This window comes from Megascapheus bottae, chromosome 8 (assembly GCF_031878675.1).
Source record: "Megascapheus bottae isolate mThoBot1 chromosome 8, mThoBot2.hap1, whole genome shotgun sequence".
Lineage (NCBI taxonomy): Eukaryota > Metazoa > Chordata > Mammalia > Rodentia > Geomyidae > Megascapheus > Megascapheus bottae.
Window position 1 is genome coordinate 24299553 of NC_143516.1, and position 24193 is coordinate 24323745.

The following is a 24193-nucleotide window of genomic DNA, read 5'->3' on the forward strand; positions in this document are numbered from 1 at the left end:
ACTCCTCCATTCAACTCACACATCTAAAGTAGTGAGTCTGAGAAATTACCCCAAGTCACATTTCCTAAGCAGATCACAGAAATAGCTATACTAATTGAGACCCATATTCCTTCTCCATTGCCCTTACAGATAATGTCTCTGGAAGAGACCATACCTCCTTAAACAGCTTTGTGGGCACTGCCACAGCTTTCTCTTCCTCTAAGTAGGATGCCCAGCACCAAGATTTCTTGCCTTTTGGAGGCAAACCTGAAAGGCAAGTGAGACTAAATGTAAGAAATCGGTGATCATAAGTTTACATTTTCCCCCCAACTACTGCTATGCCTGCTTCTTCCACTTCCATGGCTGGTGGGTCTCATGTCCTATCCTACTGTCCTCACCCCTCCCGCCTCCAAGAAAACAGGAAATGAACTGTGGTATATAACCACAGTTAGGAGGCCCAAAGAAAGAAGTGTCAGAACTTTGAATAAATGAAGAGGATGAGTAGGAAGCCAACTTAGAATAACATTATGGAAACAATAGATTCCAAATTCCAGACTCTCAAAACATTTTCCTATGACATGAAGGCACGAGAATTGAGAAAAGATTAGTACACTGAATGTTTAGGAAATGATTGTTAATGCTGGAAAGGAAAAATGAATCAGTGTAGTGAATATCAGACCTTTTTTTTAGGTGCAAAAAAAGTAACAAGTAATAAAAAATAGGGAAGAAAGCCAAGCATGGTGGTATATACCTATAATCCTAACACTTGGGAGTCTAAGTAAGGGAAGCAGAGGATGAACTGAAGGTTAGCGGATCAAAAACAAGACAAAACAAAAACAAAACAAAAATGGGTGGGAGCAGTTAGTTAACACTTATATCAATTTTGTTTGGGATTAACCTAACAAAATACTGGAAATGAGAGGAGTGCAAGAGCTTTACTAGTAGCAGTGTTGGTTAAAATATTTGGGGAATGTGCAGGACAAGTGAAAGTAGAATATTTTAAAGGAAAATTACTAAAGAAAGTTCTAAAAGATTCAGGGTCTAGAATTTCATCTAGAATAGACTGAAGGGAAAGGAAAAAAAAAACTGGAAAAGCAAAAAACACATTCTGATACAAAGTAATTAGGAATGTAATTGACTCCCTATGATTTCAGATGGAAAGTTAGTTTCCTAGGAAAAGTCACACAAGTTTCCAATGTATGCTTGAGGCAGGTGGAAGGATTCATCCACCACTTTTTTGAGGGATTAGTGCTAGCTGGGGCAAAACAGACTGACCTAGAACCAAGGCCAACTGGGACAGACACAGCAGGCTAGGAGGATAAAGCAAAGTCCAGAGGACACTGAGAAAAGCCCCCCCCAAAGTCTACCAATCCAAGTATAAAAGTGAGGGCGGGCTCCTCCTGAGAACCAAATGCTGCCCGAGGAACACAGCAAGAAGAGCAAGTACCAAGAACGGTACACTTCCTGTGAGAGCAAACACGAAAGGTTTAAAAGTGAGAAATGAACAAGAACAGATGTTTTGGTAAAGTTTTAAAAGCAGGCACTACCTACTTACTGAATAAACAAACGAGGATCCCACACTCACCCTGACGGCATTTAGAAGCAGCTAATGCCAATTCTTTCTACTTCCTCTAAGAGTACATTAGTAGGGACAAAATGGAATTACAGACAAGACTGAAGCAACAGTCATGGTGACAGCACACAGGATGATGAAAACTAAAACTTCTCTCTGACTCAACTATTTTCAATTTCACCCTTGCATTCATCAACTCACCCTGTTTTAAGACAGCCGGATCCCCCCGTCTTTTCCTCCGGGCTCTCTGAGAGCCCCTCAGTATTCTTCCATCTTGTTTGTTCTCCTGCAGTAAGAAAGGAAAAGAGCGACTCTGAAAGTTTGTGGAATTGGCATCAATAGAAATGAGAGGGCTGTCGGAAGGCATTTTTTTGTTTTGGTTTGGTTTTGTTCTTTTCTCCCATTTCACTTCATAACTTTTGTGGAAAGGAAGAATATAGTTCATTTGAGAACTGGGTTGCTTTTGGCCTGAGGTCACTATTGAAGAAAACTGCTTCCAAGATCTACAGATTGCAAGAACCAGGACGATGGCCCCTCCACCCCCCATCTGCTTTACCCCACTCTTCTCCCTCAGCTCTCACCAGCCCCTTTCTCAGGCTGATTGTCAATCTAACCATTCATCTGTCTAGCCTGTGAATTTTCAAAGTCATTTCTCTGTTCACCAGTCCCAACCTCCATCCAAATTCTCCTGGGTGCCTGAGCTCATGCCTGTAATCCTAGCTACTCAGGAGGCTGAGATCTAGGAATCATGGTTTGATACCAGCCCAGGCAGAAAAGTCCATGAGACTCTTATCTCCATTAAATCACCAGAAAAACTTGAAGTGGCGCTACAGCTCAAAGTGGTAGAAAGCTATCCTTGAGTGGAAAAAGCTCACAGTAGGTTCTGAGTTCAAATCCGATGACAGACCAAAAAAAAAATTCTTACAAGAGCGAGGACTCAATAGGTGTATACCCAAAGCTATGGACATGGTAATGAAAATATAAACATAACTATATAGACATAAAAACCTATGACTCTATAAAAAACATTCTTCTCCAAAGGAATACTATTTAACCATTAGGAGAAATCCATAAGCACCAGAAAGTCTTATATAAGAAACAACTACTGTTATATATGTATTAAAGGAAAAAGGGGAAATTATGTTAATATCAAAGGGTAGCTGGTAACCATCTTAAACTCACTACGCCCAACAGTGGATACTGACTCTACTCCACCTCTCCCTTTCAATTGTAGACTATTGTTCAACGCTGAAATCTAAGACTTGGCATCCCTGGTTCTTCTCTTGTCTTCCCACACACTGTCATCCATCCCTACCTCTAAAAGACTGAACTTCTAGCTCACATGACTCTTACATAATCTATTTTAAGAACCATCTGACTGGTTTCCATGATTCTACTCCTGCTCATGAGCTCCTAGCTCCTGTTAAAACATAAATTACATCAAAGCATTCCCTTGCCTCCAACTGTCCAAATTTTCAACAAATGAACCTGCTACACCTCAGGAACCCTCCTACAGAAGTGGTGCTATTCAGAGGGCTCCTCCCTACGATCCAGTCTCCAGCAGTCAGGTCACTCTCTCTGAGAGGCTTCCCTGAAAACTCAACTCCGCATCCAATCCTATAGCCCTATTTTTAGTCTCAACATAGTACTTAGGATGAGCTGACATTTCTCCTGTCCACTTTGTTTGCTTATTATATGTCCCCTTTCCTAGAACAACAAGCCTCTGGGGAGTGGGGGAGACTCTATCTCTCGTATTTGCCTTACTCATGTCTACATTCCCAGCTTACCTAGCAATGACCAGCAAATAACAACTGCTTTCTATTTGATCACAAGCGAAATGCTTCAGGATATCTTAGCTCTGTTCACAAAGAACCATTCATACTGCTTTATGGAAAAGATCTTTATCTCTTAACCAGCACATTTTAAATGGATCCTCCTCCAATGTACTTGATATTTACCTATCATTTCCTACCTAGTCACATAGTTTTGGGAGATCTGTCTATAATTGGGTTTGGCAATTTGCTGGTATTAGGAATTTAAGCTTCGCCTATGAAACTGAAGATAGTGTTCTGGGCCTCCTAGCCCAGCAGTGACTATCCAGGACATCCTCAACTTCCTCACCCTGAGATATGTGTGATTATTATTCCCATTTTGATATGAGGACAGGAATGGCTAGCTAACTTGTCCATACCTGTCCCCAAACCCACATCTGAACTCAAGCAGGTGGAAAACAGAGCTGAGACCTGGAACTGCCATTCACCCAAGAACCTCTGCGCTTTTAGGTAGGCAAATAACAAGTACTAACCATTTCATCATCTTTCTCTTCTCCATCTTCCTTGGAGTCTGCTTTCAGGGATAACTTTGGCTTTTTCTTCCGACTACACTTAGGGTCCTCTTCCTCATTGTCTTCTCCTACATCCCTTTCTTCCTTCTGATCTCTGTTGTGTTTATAACCCCCAAACAAGAAGAAACAAACATCTATATGTTGATTATCAATGCAAATATTATTTTTTTTAATCATTCTCTAGGCTGGGCGCAGTGGCTCACGCCTATAATCCTAGCTACTCAGGAGGCTGAGATTTGAGGATCATGGTTTAAAGCTAGCCCGGGCACTAAAGAATGTGAGACTCTTATCTTCCATTAATCACTAAAAAATAGGAAGTGGGGCTGTGGCTCCAGGGGTGAGGTGGTAGCTTTGAGCTGAAGAGCTCAGGGGCAATGCCCAGGTCCAGAGTCCAAGCCCCATGACCAACCAAAAAAAAAAAATCACTCTTTAAAGGAAAAAAAAATTAATGATCAGAAGAAACTCACAGGTATTAGATATACTGTAGATAGGGACATTTAAAACTACTGTTACATAAATGTTTGTCAAGGCAAAAGTTAGAAATTTTACATGTTAATTTTAAAAGAGGACAAGCAATACATGTGAAATAAGTTCTACCAAGTTTATAACTACTGTCTGCCATCTATACTAATAAAAGCATCAAATCCTTAAATACTTATCTTTGGAGCAATTCTGAGGGTGAAGTACCTAGCAATTATTAAAAATAGCAAATCCAGTGGAAAAGGCCAAGTACAACTTTGTTAAAGCATCAACTGGCCAAAAAAACACAGACAATTCCTAAAGCTATACTGATTAAAATATGCGAAAAATTCCACTGCAATGGAGAGCTTAACTCATTTATTGTAATAGACAGTTCAACTCAAGAAATATATCTTCTTGCTAGTAAGCTAAACTCTGTTGGATAGTCCCCAAGTACAAAGGCCACATAACACTGCCAGTCACAATCCTCAATTGGTACTATAAGATCATCCTAGCACCAAATCACTAAATTATCCACCACGGTCATTTCCGTTCAGCTAACTGCCCATCACCTGTAGATGGAGTTTTTTTTTTTCTATGTGTGTCATTTTAAATGCTACCTAAGAAGCCCCAAAATATAAACAAAAGTAAGTTGCTCTAAAAATCAGTATTATGAAAACACACTTAGATCCCAGAAACAACATCTAAATGCTCTTTGCTGGGAAGCAATCAAATGAATGTAAACTCAAGGCTGACAACAGAGACAGAAGCTGAAGATAATGCAGAACTTTAGCAGTGCAACTCAGGTCTGGTGTGACATAGTACTAGAACCATGTGTCTCCAGAGGGAGAACAGAATGAACTATAGATGTCAGCAAGTGCATTTAAGCCTCTGCAGCATCAGATAACATGGCTTTTGATTCTAAAACTCATTTTATAGATGGAACAGGGCAAGAACCTACTTTTCTTTGCCATGCCGAGCACAATTCTGGCTGCAATCATTTCCTCCAGAAAGACACTCGTCTACAGTGCCATACTGACAACAGTTCTCACAGAACTGAAGCCCTTCCTTCACAGGCTCCTTCAATCTGAAGGGCACCCCAGTCTTCTCTGAAAAAACTAGAAGGTGAAAAAGAATTAAAGCCATGTCAGAAGGTATTCCACGATATACTTCAACTTTCTCTTCTAATAATTTTTGTTAGCCACACACAGAGTAATGTTTGTTGAATGAATGAAATATTGTATTATAGAATTTGAGATGAAAGGGGTTGGGTTAAAAAAATCACTTAAACCATTTCTGTAGCAAAAAAAAAAAATCTGCAGGGAGGCTTAAAAGAAGAGCTAGCATCAGGCTTTTTCTGCAGAATTCCAAGTGAAGGAAAATTTATTAATTATTAAATTCAAATAGGTGAATCTTAGATAAAACTGAAAAGGGCGAACAGCTGCTGAGTGTGGTTCCTTAAGCCTGGACTCCCAGCATCAGGGAGGTGGAAACAGAGCAATCACAAGTATAAGACCAGCATAAGATCCACAGCAAGACTTTTATCTCAAAGTGGGGAAGACTTCTATTAGTTAATGTTTAAGCCTATTGATGAGTACTTCTGATTTAACTGAATAAATCAGCAGTTCTATTTTAATGTACTAGATCTCCTGAATTGTAATAATCCAATGTCTTAGCACCTCATATTTCCTTCTGTCTGAATTGCTAGACTAATCATTCATTCAGCATACATTGATTAAGCACTGATTTATGCTAGACACTGATACTGACAGTACAGACCTTTGCCCAAGACAGGTTACATTCTAGAAGAGAAGATAGACAAGAAAACTAATATTCATAATAAAACGTGGTGCATGCAATAGTAGAAAGATGGACACATTCCAGAAGTAGTGCAGAAGAAATGCTTCATTCTGCCAAGGGTGAGGGCAGAAGATTTTCTGCTACAAAGCCTCAACAAGGTTTTGAAGGCCACAGAGGAATGGACAAAGAGAAAGGTGGCTTTTGAGCCAGGAAAAAAAAAAAAACAGCATGAAAAAAGACAAGAAAGCATGAAATCATACAAGGAGTTGAGAAAATGACATGTAATTATGTGCTGCTGGCATAGCTGCAATATATATACACAAAGAAGGGACCAGAGGGCAAGGAGACAAAAGTAAGCAGACAGGTGGGTGGGTACACAACCTTTGAGTGTTTTGCAACAGAGAATCAGCCAAGTGTCAGATAAGCAGTCTACATAAGTTACTCTGAATTCAGAGGGCAGGCAAAGTTGGAAGGGGGTGAAATTAGAAGTGAAGTGATTTTTATTTGAAGAGACTTCTGAGATAGTTCAGGGAGGAGTTAATAAGGGCGTAAATTAAGGCAGTGGTTGTGATTATAGGAAAGGCCAGATCTGAGACATTGTTTAGGAAATAAAAACCGAGAGCTTTAAAGAAAGGACATCAGGATGGGGAGAAGAAACTCAGATGACTCCTCTATTTCTTGTTTGTCCACTGGGTGGATGGTACTACCATCAAACTGAAGTGTGAGTTACAGAGGAAAGAACAGGTTTGGGTGACGGGGGGCTGGGGGAGAAAGAGATAGAAAATGAACTGAGTTTCAGACATGTGGAATTTGAGGTACCTGTGGGACATCCAGGTGGAGATGTCCAGTGGGCAGGTGGAAATACGGGCCTGGAGCTCGGGGGAGAGGTCGGGGCTGGAGATATAGATTTAGGAGTCATCAGCATATAGGTGTTAGTTAACAACCATTGGAGTAGATAAGAAAAAATAGTGGCAGGCTTTTGGCTAAATCACCTGAGCAGATGATGACAACTTGGATTTACTTGATCATTTCCAACTAACCTTATACAATTACAGATCTGGCTTTAGGAAAGAAGACGGTTTATGGTTATTTTGAAATCTAAACCTTGGCCCCAATTAGGCTTGCTACAGAAATTTACCTAAGAACATGAGATACAAAAAGCATCCAGGATTCTCAACATTCCAACCTATCATAAAAAACCTGAGATATTCTTATCTCCAACCCTTCCACAAGAAAGCCCATGTGGCTGACTCTTCCTTACCTTCTTGAGCGGTTGGTACCATCCATGTGGTTGTGGCCGTTGCTTTTTTAACACTTTCCATCTCACTCTCATCTGTAATCACCTCCAGAGCTCCGAACTCATTCACCCGAAACTAGCAGCAACAGAAAAGGGAAGAAGAGCAGGACTTACCAAAGAGGTCAGTTATTTATTTCATGGTTGATAGACAGTCTTCAAAAGCAGATTAACCATGTGCTGAAAATTAAACAATCACATCTTGGATGGGGTTGCTAAGGTAGAAATCTCTGAATATTTGAAGTTGGAGGATGGAGAAATCAAGCAAAACAGCAATTGCTATTGAATGTGTGCTCTCAGACTGTGTTGCATTTTGCTTGTATTGTCATTTCGGATACACTCTTTACTCAGATTTGTTCTCCTTTCTTTCTTCCTTTCTTCCATTCCTTTCTTTCCTTATCTCATATTATTGCTAATTTAATAATAAAGCTAGTAACAGAAGAACAAGTGTTTTAGTTATTCTTAGGAATTAACTCTTTCCTCCTGAACTTAATTTTCAGAGACAAAGAACTCACCGCCTGCCCATCCTTCTCCTTGTATTCCAAGCTAAGCCAGGTGAGACCCTCCTCTACCTTTTCTAGTTAACTTCTGCTTGCTTTCATTGGATTTTTACAATTCTAGTATTCAAAATTCCTTCTCAGCTCATGGCAAGTGTGCATCTGTAACAACCTGGCCATCATACACATCTGCGCATGTGTGTGCGCGCGTGTGTGTGTGTGTGTGTGTACTGAAAGCTTAACCATTACCTATGTACAGATTTCCTGTTCTCTCTGAAATACAGATGCTTACTCTCTTATTTAGAAGTTTGTGAATGCAAAGATTTTCTGTATTTCTTCTGGGTTCCATGAAATTGAGTGGCAGGAGGGGTCTACCAATTTTAACACATAATGAACAGACAGATGGCTCAAGATGTTAAAGGTCAATAAAACTTTTTAGATCTGTCTAAAGGTCTTTCAAGTATGTAAATGTAGTCACTAAGCAAGGCCTACTTGGTCAGCATGCCATCAGAACTATTTATTCTACTGAATTACATTCAGACTCCAAGAAAAAAAATCATAAGCACAACTCAGCAACAATTATAATTTGCATCAGATACAAATTGAGTGCCTTAAATAATTTTCTGCAGATGTATGCTACAATTATTAATGAATTCAGGAATGTAAGAATGGTTTCTCTCTACTATATATTCCATGAGGAATGTTTTTTTCTACTATATATTCCATATAACATGATGTGTCTGACTAGGATGTAGTCAACATTAATTAGATGGAAAAGAACTAAAGATAACTTCATTTTGGGGAAACAAAAAAGAAACCTCAAGCTAAAAATAAGAGATAAGTTCTTCTTAAGGATCAATTCTAAAAGCAAAATATTTCAAAAATAAGGCTGACAGTACCATCTACTGGGCAAGAGTAGAAAAAACAAGCCATTGAGATTATTAATTAATGATATTAAAGAATGTGATGAAACATCAATTTTGATCTTTTAAAAAGGAGACCAAAGTGTGATAATTTACTTCAGGTGAGCAACTTTCCTTTGATTATACGTTAGCGATTCTAATTAATGCTTATTTGACAAATACGAAGTGTGAGAAGTAGCATCCAACATCTCCATGAAACAGAGAGCATCCTGTGATTTAAGGCTCCAAATTGTAGCCACACTGCAAACTATCTCGCCTTTCAAACACCAAGAGAATGAAAACCACTGAGTAGAAACACCAAGTAAAAGTGCACAATTATGATTCCTGGAAGTGTTTGCCTCAATCCTTTTCAACGTTAAAAGTAATATCCGCATAGTGCAGTATTTAGTATCAGTCATGTTTTCCTTTCTCCTAAAATTAATTGTCTAAGCACACAGATGTCACGTGGGGACACAGTGTGTGAAGAACTCTAAGCCAGAGATCCATGGATAGACTTCAAGGGTTGGTGCATAAAACATGAGCAAAATCAGGGCACGTACATAGACATATGGGCAGGGGAAGGGGGAGACACATACATTTCATTTTATGCTCAAAGGTAGGCCCTATAACCCTGAAAAAGAGAAGCACATCTGCTCTTTCCAATGTTACTTACTCCAAAATTTAATAAATTTCAAAGCATTTCCAAAGTGTAAGTATTTCTCGATTGGGATTCAATTTACTGTTTTCCACGATACCACTATGAAGGAAACATTAGGCAGAATATGTTTTTAGGTATTGCTAATGTCACCGAAGCCCCAGTGATGAAATGGTAGAAAGGCATATATATTTCCCAACCTTTTTGTGCCCTGTTAAAACAGTCTGCTCCTAAAACTCTGTGTGTGTGTGTGTGTGTGTGTAAGAATGGTTTGAGGAAATGTAAACTTCATCTGTACACTTTAATTATCAATTCTTACAACCCAGACATCTAAAGACAGTATAAACATGTACAGTGTTACCTTCTGCAATCAGAAATAACCAAATTATGAACTTCACAAAAGGGATTTATTAAGCAAAACAAACACATGGCTGACATGTCCAATTTCTTCTGTAGATATATCCAATCAACAAGAAAACAATTATGCCTGAAATATATAGTGGAGAAAAAGGTTAAGTTTGTTTGGGTTGACCTGCATTACTGTTAACAAAAATTCCCCTCTATTTTTGCTTGTAAGGGCCAAGGCTCTTTTGCATATTATTGCTTGTCTTTACTAACATGATCATTAAAAAAAATACTGAGACAAAGGATAAAGGATGAACCAGTATAACAGCAATATTCACAAAACAGTATCTTGGAAATGAACTTTACAACATGGGAGAGGGTAGAGGGAGGAGAAGTGGGGGAAAAAAAGGAGGATGTAACAATATTCAAGAAGTAATGTACTCACTACTTTATGAATGTAACTGACTCCTCTATGTATCACCCTGATGTTTTTTTTTTTTAAAAAAAGGATACTAATGTCATTTTTTTATTACTTTCAATCTTGAAATCTTCTAATTACCAATGTGTTTCAATGGCAAGGAGGTTTGATAACTAAACTATTTTAAACACTGATGAAGAAGACAAGGCAGCTAGGCACTGGTGGCTCACACCTGTAATACTAGCTACTCAGGAAGTTGAGATCTGAGGATCTTGGTTCCAAGACAGCACAAACAGAATTATCTCCAATTTTCCAGCAAGAAAGCTGGATATGGAGATATGGCTAAGAGTAAAGTGCTAACCTTCAGTGGAAAAGCTAAGCAGGAATGAAAGCCTGGAGTTCAAGACTCGGTATCAGGAAAAAAAAAAAAAAAAGACAAAGCAAAACTGTGCATTAACAGTATGGTAAATTTAATGAATAGTCCCATTCCAACTAATGTATGCTAACAAAAAAATGTTCAAGTAAGATCAAAAACAGGACTGTGGTGATTTCATATCTGGGTTTCAGCCTGGCTGTTGCTAGGTATTGCTCTCAGCTAAAGGACAATACTTTTACTAGATAAAAGGCTACCACTCACTGAAGGGTATCTGCATTTTACTGTAGGAGGTGGAAAGACTAAATCCTTATGACTCAGGGGCATAATTCTGTCTGAATAAGTTTCAGGCAGCATTATGAGTTTAAGTACAGAAACTATTAGGCACCTTGCCGGGAGTTTGGCCTAGTAGTAGAGTGCTTGCCTAGCATGCACGAAGATCCAGGTTTGATTCCTTCATACCACATACATTGAAAAAAAAAAAAAAGCCACAATTGGTGCTGAGGCTCAAGTGGTAGAGTTCTAGTCTTGAGAAAGTCCAAGGACAGTGTTCAGGCCCTGAGCTCAAGCCCAAGACTGGCAAAAAAATAAATAAATAAAATAATAATAATCAGGCACCCACAACCACTGGCCTTAGAGCCATTCTTGAGCCGTTTAATCTACAAACACTTACATTTTAAAATAATGACATTTGAAATATGATGTAAAAATCAATGTTAATAAATTCTTTAATAAAAAAAACAAAAAAATAAAGAGTTAAATAACAAAGTTTCAAAGGCCTGGTTAAGCAGAAAGGTCTTGTTAATGATTATTTTCAAGACTGCTTGCTCTCCCTGCTAATGCTTTTTCCTTACCCTGTCCCATGGCTATCTCCTCAAGTTTTCACAGAAACACCAACATATTTACAGGTACCAAGACCCAAGTGCTATCTATCTGTTTTTCCAGATCTCTCTGACATGAAGTTTTGTCTGTACCACATCTATAACAATTTCCTTCATTTCCCTTTGAAAACATTTTGTCTTTTGTGTACTGTTGTTAACAGTCAAATTCAATATGAGAGAAACACAGTCGTAGAGCCCAGTTCTGTCAGTTAATGGGTAGATTTGAGCAAATAAATTAGCCATTCTGGAATATTGTTTCACCTGACAAGCGAGATAAGACACAACAAGACTAAGTAAAAGGATACATAAAATTCTACCAGGAAAGGGTCCAGCAAAAAGTAAGCTTCCTATTCCCCCTACTTTGCACTCTGAGAAGACTTCCATGCTTTTTTGGGTATAAATAGGATGTTAATTCAGTGTGAAGAGTGGAAGTAGATTCCAGGAATGAGGAACAGTGAAAAGGGGAGCAAGGCATGAAATCTTTAACTAGTTGTTTGAGATGAGTAGAAAAGAAATATTGAGTAGAGTGAGATGTATGGAGAAGTGAGTGCCAGAGTAAGCATAGACACAGAGACAGAGACAGACAGACAGACAGGCACACACACACACGCACGCACGCACGCACGCACACACACACACATGCACACGCACGCACACACCTGAAATTGGTTGTGAAAAATACTGGCAACTACTCAACGGATTTAGGCGGAAGACTAACATAACATGCCTGGTCAGCAATTATGAGGTCTTCACAGAGGAAAGTTCTAAGAGACAAATCTAAAGCATGTGAAGCTGGCTCCTGTGGTGCGAGGCTGACCTCTACACATTAACTGATGGCATCAACTCACTGAACTTGAACTGGATGTCTTACTTGCTGCTGAGAACCCTAGATACCTATAGCCATTAGAATGCAGTGCCCTGGGTAGTGTACGATAGGTAAACAATACAAGGCAGTACATTTCACTGTTTATTTAAAGTTCTAATATTTTATTTTGTGAAAAGCCAATTTCTCAATCTCTTAAACAACAAACGTTTCAATAAATGAGAAAGTAAACTAGAAATTCTAAGATTAGCACCAGAATACGAAGTCTCTGAAACTCAGATTTTAAAAAGGGGGGTTATAAAGGTGGAAATAATTCTAAATTATTTTCTAAACTATCTAGAGGACATGAAGTAGACTTGACATTGGACAATTAGCTCAGACTCAATTAAATGAGTCTAAAAATCGTATCAAATAACCCAGATTATAATACTCACCAAATGACTTAATTACTCGATTATCTTTTTAAAAAGTAATTTCTAAATTCAATTACTCAGAATACCTTAAAGCAATCCAAATTTCTTAGGGATGGAAACCTCATGCTACTATCAGAGTTAGTTTATTCAGTTAAACTAACCGAAAATAATTATAAATTTCATCATCCACCTGATATTTTAAAGCTTTTGAGGAGAAAAGGAACAAAAAGGGAGAAGAAAATAAGAGAATGAAACAATTAAAGAAAAACAATTTACATAATATGTTGCAACGTCAGAACATACACAATTTGTTAAGTGTTCATATCTTTAAATCTTATAATCACTGAAAGAGTAGGAATCTTACAGATTTAAATGGCTCGTTTCTCAAGTAAAACTTCCAAAATTCTGAGACTTCAAGTAATGTGACAAAGCTGAGGTAGCTAAGATGTAGTTGACATTATCTAGAGGTGGAGAAACAGTTTTCTTTTCTCAGACATTTCAGACCTTTATCTCTATTGTGTCTTATCCACATGAACATTTGGAGAATTATCAGAGCAAAGATTCCCAGAATTCATTCTGTTCCTTATTTTACTGCAGAGGAAACTTGACCCTTAGGGATCAGCTGATTTGTTCAAAGTCCTAAAAATCCAATTTACAAAAACTAATCATCTAAATGGACATATGATGTTTGTGCGCATTTTTGGAGTATATAGGTTAATTCCATACATATGCACATTATGTGCTATTCAGATAAAGATATTAACATTCCCATCTCCTCACATAATTTCTGTGTTGGAAACCTTTGGGATCCTCTCTTTTAGTTATATTAAAATATACCTACATTGCTCTAGGCTACAGAACACTAGAACCAACTACTCCTAACTGTATTCTGATACTCATTAAATCTCTAGATTTCACAAAACTGCAGCCTTTCTGTTACATTAAACTTATGAGATAGTTGCACATTGCACTTAATTAAATTGAGCCCCACCTAAAATCTCACATAAGTTTTCAACAGGCAGATTGCCTCAATTATGAGACAAGGCAGGATTGGCCAAGACACCTGCCAAACAAGCACCAAAAAGGAACAGTCTCCAAGAGGTCTATGCAAGGGGGCAGACTTTTCCTATTTGAGATACAAGCCTTAGATAGACAGGCCAAGTGACAGCCTCTTAGGGAGATTGGACGTTCCAATACCTGAATGACAGAGTACAAACACAAAGTCTAAAAGGCCACAGGTTAGTTCAAGGTCTCAGAGATAGGAGTAGAGCAAAAGCAAATTAGAAATGAGAAGTGGGGGCAGCTGGCTCCCCAGATGAGTGCTTTCGCAACCACATTTCATGGGGCAGCAGAAGTAAGTAGTCACCACCTGGATTTGGGGGACGGGGGAAGGGGAGAGACAGAAGCAAGGCCAGCTCATACATAACAAGCAAACTTTAGCTCCCATAGAGCTCTCACCCAAACAATCTGACTTACAGAAAACATCTGCTTCACAACAACTGATTTACACAAAAATCTGTGATCATTCGATAATTTAACAATATTATATCCAGTTTCTCAGTGAAAAGGCTACTGCAGTTATTCAGGCAAAATTACAGAATCCAAGCAGCTAAGACTTCTGTCTGCCATTTCTGCATTCATTAGCCATCGTGATACATTCAACACAAAGACAGTCCTCGTTGAAGCCATAGACTGATTTCCACAAAATAAGCACATGCTGTGGAACTCTTCTTTTGTCACCTTCTTACCCAGGTGACAAAAGCGTCTGCCAACCCATCAGCATTTCCAACTGTCTAACAAGTTTATTGCAGAGGTCTGAGTATTATATAAAGTCTAAAGAAGTGTGCTTAATGCTTTTAATTCTTATTTCACATAGGCATTTACTTCAAATTAAAATGCATACAACACATAATTCTAGTTGATAAAGACAGCTTACCTTTAAGTCACTTCCTGGTAAGGTACCTACTCCATCTTTCCAGTCCATAACACTGAACACATCGAACTCCTGCCCACTTGTGCTAGATGCAGATTCAGTCATGATTCCTTTTTTAATCTGGGAAGGAAAAGTGAAAAATACCACTAAGTATTATATATACAAAATCAGTGTGCCATTTGGTGATAACTGCTTTGGGTTTCTCTAATTTTCTTGGTCACAATACCACATATCCATAAACAACTACTTCAGAAAATTCATCATTAGTGCTAGGGATATAAAGCTTGATGGTAGAGTATACTTCCTAGCATGGCTGAGGCCCTGTAAAAAAAAAAATCAAACATCTCTCTCTCCCTCTCTGTCTCTCTCTCTTTTGTTCCTCTCCCCTCCTGTCCTTCCCCTCATTTTTCTCATTATATATATGCATATATATGCACACACACACACATATATATATATATATATATATACGCACACTATGGAACCTTGCAATATACAAAAGATGTTTTCATATATATGCATAGATTCTCATATATGCCTCATATGAAATCTCTCATATATATACCACATAATGTATACTATAAATATGGTGCTTGATCATATCACATAACATATATGTCATCCATATCATATGGCATATCTCATAAGGATGAGAGAGGTATATTCAAGCACATATACATAAAATCACATACACACACACATTATGGAATACTACAGAGAAGTAAAACTGTATCCTTTACAAGAAAATGGGTGCAATTGGAGGATATAATAATATAAGTCAAGACATGCTCAAAGATTTTCAGGCCTACCAAAAGGACATTTATGGCATGTACAGCATTTGCATATGTATATAAATACTGAATATTAATCTAATTAAGGGACTACTTAGGAGAAGGAAAAGGAAATGGAAAGAACAAAAACAGAGGGTAATTTTAACTACTTTGTAACTATATATGGCAACACATAATGGACCTTACTAAAGGTTGATCAATAGAGGATGAAAGGATGGGAAAGAGAAACAGAGGGTCAGGGGATGGGTACCAGCAGGAGGGGGTTGGGCTAACAAGGAAGATTAAAGAGATCTGAGTACAGTTAACTGCAAACAAAGAAACCTGTTGAAACTGTTTGGGGAAGGGAGTAAGGGGGCAGGGAAAGTCAGAGAAGGGGTGAGTTTGATTGAATGTAATTGTAAATGAGTGCAAATGTAACAGATAAAGGTCCCCCAATGAAAACCTAATGTAAGCTAACAAACACTTTAATTTTCCAACCTCATATACACATAAAACCAGATTTTCTTCACATTTTTCAACCAAAACAACACACTGCAACAGATGATGCAGAAACAGTCAAGGATTTAGCTATCTCTATTAAGCTAGATATCAAGGATTTGCAAAAATGTAAAACAATGTCACGTCTCTCATATTTTTATAATTCACTTTCTAAAGTTTATATATAACACTATTCTCTAGATTTATGTGGGGTTTTTTTGTTGTTGTTGGTTTTTTTTGCCAGTCCTGGACTTGAGGCCAGGGCCTGAGCACTACCACTTGAGCCTCAGCACCATTTCCGGCTTTTTTTTTTCTATGTATGTGGTACCGAGGAATCGAACCTGGGTCTTCATGCATGCGAGGCAAGCATTCTACCACTAGGCCAAACTTCCAGCCCTTATGTGTTATTTTTAAATGAATCCTTCAAATGATCAGTTCTAAGAGTAAATGCCTATTTATATTTGTACATATATGCCATAGTTATACCATATTCTCTCTATATATGTACATATGGACATATATAGACATGAATATGTACATATACATTGTACTCCCAAATATATATATGTATATATATCCTATAATACAATATCTATTTGGATTTTTGGTTATTTTCAAGCATACAAATTTTTGAGACCAAAAATAACTAAAAGTCACTAGTGTACAACATAAAAGTTGCTTTCTGCATTAAAAAAAAAAAAAGTAAGAAACCTTAGAGGAAATGTGAAATTTAGAGTAAAGAGATTTAAGAAGCATGTGGCCAATCATAATAATTTATAGACCTGGACTAGTCTCTAATTAAACTATTAAAAATAAAGATTTGAGCAGATTATGCTGCTTTGTTAAAGAAAAAAAGACAGTGAAAGGAGAACACTATGTGCTTTAGTTTGTTTTTGAGACTGGATCTGACTACGTAGACCAGGCTGGCCTTGAATTTCCTCCCATCTTAGCCTCCCTAAGAGCTGGAATTATTATAGCTAGGCACCACCATACTAGGCTCAGGATTTTTTAAGTGCAGTTTCCTTACACATAGAATATGTAATCATTTAAAAACCATCAAAAGGAAAAATAGTGTATTTCTTTGAATGAGAATTATCTTCTGTTGAAAATTTCTAGGTGCTCCAGTATTATTTCTTCCTTTCTTTTCTGAGAAAGCATCAAGACATTTCAAAATGTATCTAGTTTGAATTTGAAGAATTCAAATTTCACTCTCACGAAGATTCAATTCCCCGAAAAGGAGCTGAGACATGAAGGTCTAATGGGCTAGGGTAAACAATGAAACTGCCTCCCTCTTAAGTGACACAGGAATAATTTTTCCTCCATACAGTGACATAATAAATTTCCACTACTGAATAAACTTGATAAAACCAGAATGCTTCTTTTCCTATGTAAAAACCATACTTGTAGTAAAATCCTGTCTATGTCTAGGATGAGAAGTCTAAAAGTTACCACTATGCAAAATCTGCAGTAAATGTTTGTTACATGCTTTAGGAAATACCAAAATAGCTTTGGGTACACAAAATAATGGGTGTTATAGGGGCTGGGAGTGTGGCCTAGTAGTAGAGAGAGTGCTTGCACCAAAGCCCTGGGTTCAATTCCTTGGTACTACATACACAGGAAGTGGTGCTGTGGTTCAAATGATAGAGCACTACCCTTGAGAAAGCTCAAAGACAGTGCCTAGGCCCTGAGTTCAAGCCCCAGGACTAGAAAAAAAAAATAAAAATAACAAAAATAAAAGTAAGTGTTGCAAAGTGTACTCTGCCTGTAAGACCATATCAAGAAGTGATACACCTTCTATCTGGCAAATATTATGTAACCTGTCTATTAATTACAATAAAAAATATGTTAAAAATTTATTTAACTATTTTTCACTCTAAGGTAGATGGATACTTTGTATAAAATACTGCAGCACAAATCCATATACTATAATCTACCTACTTGAGAGGCTCTGATGAAGATAATCATGGTTTGAGGCTAGCCTGAGAAGAAAGGTTCAAGTGACCTCATTTTCACCAGTGGCTGAGCATAGTGGTACATACCTGTCATCCTAGAAGGCCAGAATCAAGAGGATCATGGTTCTGGGACAATTCAGACAGGAAAAAAAAAACAAAAACAAAAAAACGCTATGACACTCCATTCCAACAGGAAAATGCCAGGCATAATGGCATGCATTATCATCCCAATTATGCGGGGAAGTGAAAAATAAGAGAAACACGGTCTAGGTATACAACCAAACAGGAAGTAGAATGCTACCTCAAAAGCTGCAAGGAAAGAGCCAGAGTCCATGATTTATCAGTAGGGTTAGCATGCATGTGAGGAGGGCCTGAGTTCAAATCCTAGTACTAATCAGAAAATATATTGATGTATTATACATACAATCACAAAAACATTTGCTGTATAGTGGCTACATAGCCACTGGCTACTTTCATTTTCACAAGAAGTCTGAATGCCTTTAACAAACTAAATATTTTTCTACTACCTATTAAATTGTGTAGAATAGCCAGCCATCAATATTATTTTCACAAGAGCTGCTGCTTGTATGAAGAATAAGAATCCCATAGTTCAAAGCCACCTCCCTTTCATCCTCTACATGCATCCTTTACCTGCATACAAACCTGCAGGCAAAATCATTTCACCTCAACCAATCAGAGGCCATTACCATTGGTATGAGTATAAATATACCCCAACATCTTCAGTGCAACAGCTCCCTCCGCTTTTACTCACTTATATTACAAATGTCTTGGCCCAAGTCTCCACCCGCAAGGCTAGAGTGCATGCTAAATGACAAAGGATACCACCCTCCAAACTGCATATCCGTCTGTCCTGCACCTGTCCTTTTTCTCCTTACTTGAGACAGCCTACTGAGGAAAATCATGTAAATAAGTTCTTGGTGGCTGCAGTCTAACATTTCTTTCTTCCATTAGATATTAATGAGTCACTTTTCCCCCCAGTGCTAGGGCTTAAACTTAGGGCTTGTGCATGCAAAGTAAAATGCTTTTCCCTTGAGCCAGACTCTTAGGTTCAGTAATAAATACCATAGAATCCAAAGTCCTATTTTATTACCACTCAGTGGTAGACCAGGTAATCAACCTGAACAAGACCCTGGGTTTGAACCTTAATGGGAATAAGAACCATTAGGGAGATCAATATTCAAGAATGTATATTCCAATTTATCAATTCTACTTCTACAGAGTTATCTTGTAGATACCTGAATATATGTATAAGACTACTGAATACCCAGATGTCAACCAATGGAGGATAACTGCAGCAAATCTACCCAAAGCTACATGATGCTACATAAAAGACAAAGAAACTGTTTACATTCTGAAACAGAAACAGCTGCAAGGTACTATACTAGGCCTACTAACTTCATGAAACAGGAAAATATAATTGGTCTGGTTCCCTTTGGAAAAAACAAGTGCGTGTATGTGTGTGTGTGTGTGTGTGTGTGTGTGTGTGTGTGTGTGTGTGTGTGTGTGTGTCTGGAATGCTTATGCATACATAAATCTCTGTAAAGATATGTCAGAAATTGGTAGTTCTGACTATGTCCAAGAATGGGAAATAATTTGCTAAAAGACAATCCTATGGGAAAGGGAGACTTCTGTCTGTACATTCTTATGTACCTGCTAAGTATTCAAATGACATGTATGTATATGTGCACAAACATATATGTGCATACACAACACCAGTCATCAAACAATATATGTATTTTTCCATATATTTTTATTGTAATTAATAGAAGGGTTACATTATATTCATCAGATAGAAGGTGCATTACTTCACAAACATTGATACCCTTTCTCATGTCTTGGTCCCCATTTCCCTTCCCCCACACCCGCCCCTCATTTTGTTCTCCCCCCTTCCCTAACCTATTTCAAATAACCAAATATGCATATATACAATTAATATATGTTTGGGTGGTTTTTTTGCTAGTCCTGGACTTGAGCTCAGGACCTGAGCACTGTCCTTGGACTTTCTCAAGGCTAGAGCTCTACCACTTGAGCCACAGCACCACTTCCAGCTTTTTTCTGTGTATGTGGAATCGAACCCAGGTCTTCGTGCATGCTAGGCAAGCATTCTACCACTAGGCAAAACTCCCAGCCTAATATATGCATTTTTAAACAGTACAAATAAGGAGTTTCAGAATCCTATTTCAGGCTTATTTAAAAGTTTAGCGTAGAGCTGGGTATGGTGGTCCACTCCTGTAATCCCAACATCAGGACACTGAAGCAGAAAGATGATCAGTAACAAAGTCACTCAGGGCTATGGGATGAGATCCCCAGTCTCAACAAAACAAAGTATATGATAATGAGAATACTGTCCCTGATGTCAACCACTGAAACTTGCCAGAGGCAAGTCAACACGTGCAAGGCTCTTGGTAAGTTAACTAGAAGGTGTTAACTATAAGTGCATGTTTCAGAGCACCAGATGGAGAAGAGGAAGATGTGTAGGGTAGGCTACTGCACAAAAGGTATGCAGTCCCACGCCGATATTTATGGTTCCTTCGTTCCTGAGTGACACCTGCAGTTCTCATGACATTTAGTAATTTGTCCTTTTGCATAGACATAATTCTGAATCACACATGTCTTAAAGCTGAGGAGTGAGGACACATCCTCAGGCCTGGCCAAAGTCCAGGGAGTCTCTTAGTCATAGTACTTACTTAGTGCTGTGAACACTGCAAATAAAGTGATAAAAACTCTTTCTTTTTAAAACTCGAAACAGATAAAATTAACTGCAAGTTGAGTCTAGTGTTGATGTCAGAATGCGGGGTATATGGAAATGTTTATGAAAGTTACCAGCCCAAGCCACAAAACAGAAGTTTCAGATAAATTCAAGACTGAAATGTCCAACGCAATGATGAGTCAGACACATCATGTGAACAAAACTACCAAATGCTCCAAAAGGAAGTAAGTAGATGAGATATGTGAATCTGATTCAATAAATGCTCCAGACAGTACAAAAATCATTTGTCAACTGAGGTAAGTTGTAAGGGGTCTACAGAGAACACTGAACTATTCCAGTTAATTTTAGTAATTTCAATTGGCTTGGGACATACCCCTCAAAAATGTCACGCATCTACTTTTGACTATAGATAAAACATTCTGTGCCTCCTTCACAAATCTTTTTTAATACCACTTCTTTGCTCCCCTACCTCTGCTGAGGAAATTCCTACCTCCAGCAATACAAGGCCAACTGGGCTAATCAAAAGCAGCCAATGAGCCTGACACACATGAAACATGTTCTTCTTGGAAGTGGTGTTATGGCTATAATGGTAGAGCAACAACTTTGAGTGAAAAAGCTAAGGGACATTGCTGAGCTCTGAATTCAAGTCCCAGTACTGGCATAAAAAAGAGGGTTCGTCAATGTTTTTTTTTTTTTTCATTAAAAAAAAAATCCCACCAATACCAGCTTTCTGACCCTCACAACTCTTCTTCTAAGAGTGACAAAGACTATTATTGTCACTTTATGGATAAAAGACAATAACTGAGCATCCGATACCAGTGGTACACTCCTATAATCCTATCTACTCAGGATACTGAGATCTGAGGAGAAGGATTCAAAAGCCAGTCTGAGCAGATAAGTCTGTAAGACTTGTATCATAAATTACCCAACAAAAATCCAGAGGTAGAACTGAGGCTCAAATGGTAGAGCACTAGCCTTGAGCACAAAGCTCAGGGACAGTATCCAGGAGGCCCTGAGTTCAAGTCCCAAGAACAGCATACAAAATAATAAAGTAATAATAATAATAATTGACATCACCTAGGCAAAGAAAGAAGACTTTTACTTAAGACAGTGCCCAGTATCTTGTATGTCAGTCAACAGAAAAGACAGCAAACTGTCAATTGTGAAAAAGCAAAGGCTCTGGAGCAAAGGCAACTGGACTTAAAGCTCAGTCTCACAATCTACAAGCTGTACAATTATCTTCACTGAGCAATTACCTTAGGGGGAAAATCTACTCTATCTTGAGCCTTAGCCCCTCAGCTAAGAAACGAGTAGGAATATGTACTTTCAAGAAACTTAAGAACTTTAAAAAAAAATTATGCAAGTTGGAGTGCTCTGCACAGCGGACACTCAGTCCACAAGAGCTACAGTCATCGGGAGTAAAGAAAACAAGCTGTCCTTCCGCATCCACAACCCTCCAAGCATTAGGTTGGCAGATGTCTGAAGTAGCACAGGGGAGGGTGACCAAGGATCACAAAGCCCAATGTAATCCTTCCTGTCCAGAAAAGGGGACAGGAATGGCAGTTAAATGGACAATGCTAAGACTCTGAGATTTCACAGACAAGCAGATTTTGAAATGGATTGGGGAAAATTTGTAAGCGGTCCCAAATGTAACTGTTCATATTGCCAAGTCTTTCCAAGGAGGCTTAACGATCCAAATAAATAAATAAATAGGACATCATTTCTGAAAAACTAGCCTAAACTAGGCCACTGGCAACCTTACTACACCATTTGTGCTTTCCTCACATACCAATGCTGGTTCCAGGACCTGCTTTCAAAAGGGCTGGTAAAGAGGTGAACAGAAAGAGCTGCCCAGATTGAGGAGAGAGGCCAGTAGGAAGGAGAGATGAAAGCTAGAAGATCTCCCAGACAGGGCTCCACAGTCTCTCTGTGTGAGCTCTGGAATATGTGTGCACACAGAAAAATGTCAGAAGACAGCCCAGGAAAATATCGCTAATATACCCTGATTAAAACACAAGTTCATCTATTTCAAGGAGGTTTTCAATTTTTTGGTTTATACTTTGTCATTTTAATTTTTTAAATTATCTTTAAGTAGTTGTGTCAAAGGGTTTCAATTTAATGTGTCAATTTGTGAGTGCAAAGTACCCTGATTATTATGACCCTTTCCCATCGTTCTACATCATCTCTCCTCACCCGATCTGTCCCCTAAAGTAATCTGGTCCCTTTTTCACAGATGTACTCTATTATGACAATATTCTTCTTTCTCTCTTGAAAGATCTTCATGTAGTCATTGTTTTCTCCTTCATGAAGAGTCACAGAAGGTATCAATAAACTTTACTGACCAAAGGAAGGAGCGGGGTGGGATGTACAACAGTGGTAGGAGCACACACCTAGTACACAGCCAGGCTATGGGTTTGATCCCCAACACTGTAAAACCAAAAGCAGGACAATAAAAATGAAACAGATCAGCAAAGGAGAGAGGTCAAAAAAGAAACTGAAAGAAATTCGTTTGTCCGTCCATCTCATACTCTCCAGCAAAAATTCCCAGCTAACAACTAAGCTGCTAAGTGTTTATTTACTTCTTTGGTAGAAGCATAACATTACCACTCCAAGAAACTCTCCTCAGGTAAGCATCACTGAAGAGCACATCAAAAGAAGTTAAATTCAAACCTCTTAAAACAGGCTTATTCAATAAGAATATGAGAAAAACCCAAACTCACACTTGAAGCATCCCTTAACGAACACATATTGCTACAAAGAAAAAAAAATTTCCTTTCAAATCAAGCGTGACAGATACCAGCTTTGATATTCTACACACTCAAACCTGATAAGAACTCTGCATTGTACACATATTAGAATTGAGATCTGTGATACAGAGATGTAAAAAGTCTTGCCTCCCAGGCCCAAGTTCATAGATTTCAGGCAAGAAAAACCCTAGATTAGTTCAATGTGACAAGTGAAACCTCAGTGTAATCAAGAATAAATCCTTGAAAATCTGAGCCTTGTGTTCTCAATTGTCCTTGAACAGCAGACAACTGAGCTGTCAAGCAATCCATCAACCCTTTATGTAGGAAATCAGTTACTAGAGTGGTTCCATCTTATTATTTTTTTTCCAATATTCCCACTCTCCATACTGGTCATATTTTAGTGAGAACAACAACTGTACTTATGATCTAGTAATGCTTTGTCTGATTTGCTATCTGCTCAGCCACAGAGCAAAGAAGCAGTCACGGAGGGTAACCTTTACAAAAATCTCAACTTCCTGCCTCTCATTTGTTACTGTAAGGATGAAAAAGTTGAGATTCTGTGGCCTAACCTACTTACTTCCTTTAGAAGAGGAACAGAAAATGAAAAATGCCTTTCAAGAAAAAAAAAAAAAAAACAGGCACACAGAGAGTAAAATCATGTTAACTGACATTAATGAGCCTATGGCCTATTTAATACACTCCCATCAAATGCTTTTATTTGAAGTTCATGTTCAACATGCAGAATATAAGGTATTTCAACAAGAGGCAGAAATGTCCTTAAAAGTGCTATCATTTTCATCAACATA

At 38.2% G+C, this 24193-nt stretch overlaps 1 protein-coding gene across 5 annotated transcripts in view; it reads right to left on the reverse strand.

Moving 5' to 3' along the window:
• The window catches only part of L3mbtl3 (L3MBTL histone methyl-lysine binding protein 3), a 93535-nt gene that overhangs the window by 63583 nt on the left and 5759 nt on the right, over window positions 1–24193 (reverse strand). For 2 of the 5 annotated variants that reach the window (XM_090338138.1, XM_090338137.1), the window contains exons 2-8: window positions 14693–14809; window positions 7417–7528; window positions 6975–7049; window positions 5317–5473; window positions 3858–3990; window positions 1754–1838; window positions 155–246 (exon numbers count right to left, since the gene is read on the reverse strand). In XM_090338138.1, the coding sequence (XP_090194264.1) occupies window positions 155–246; window positions 1754–1838; window positions 3858–3990; window positions 5317–5473; window positions 6975–7049; window positions 7417–7528; window positions 14693–14794 (756 nt within the window). In that variant the 5' untranslated portion in view covers window positions 14795–14809. Of the gene's footprint in view, window positions 1–154; window positions 247–1753; window positions 1839–3857; window positions 3991–5316; window positions 5474–6974; window positions 7050–7416; window positions 7529–14692; window positions 14810–24193 lie in introns of those variants that run through there. The other 3 variants (XM_090338140.1, XM_090338139.1, XM_090338141.1) reach the window with 2 other exon arrangements.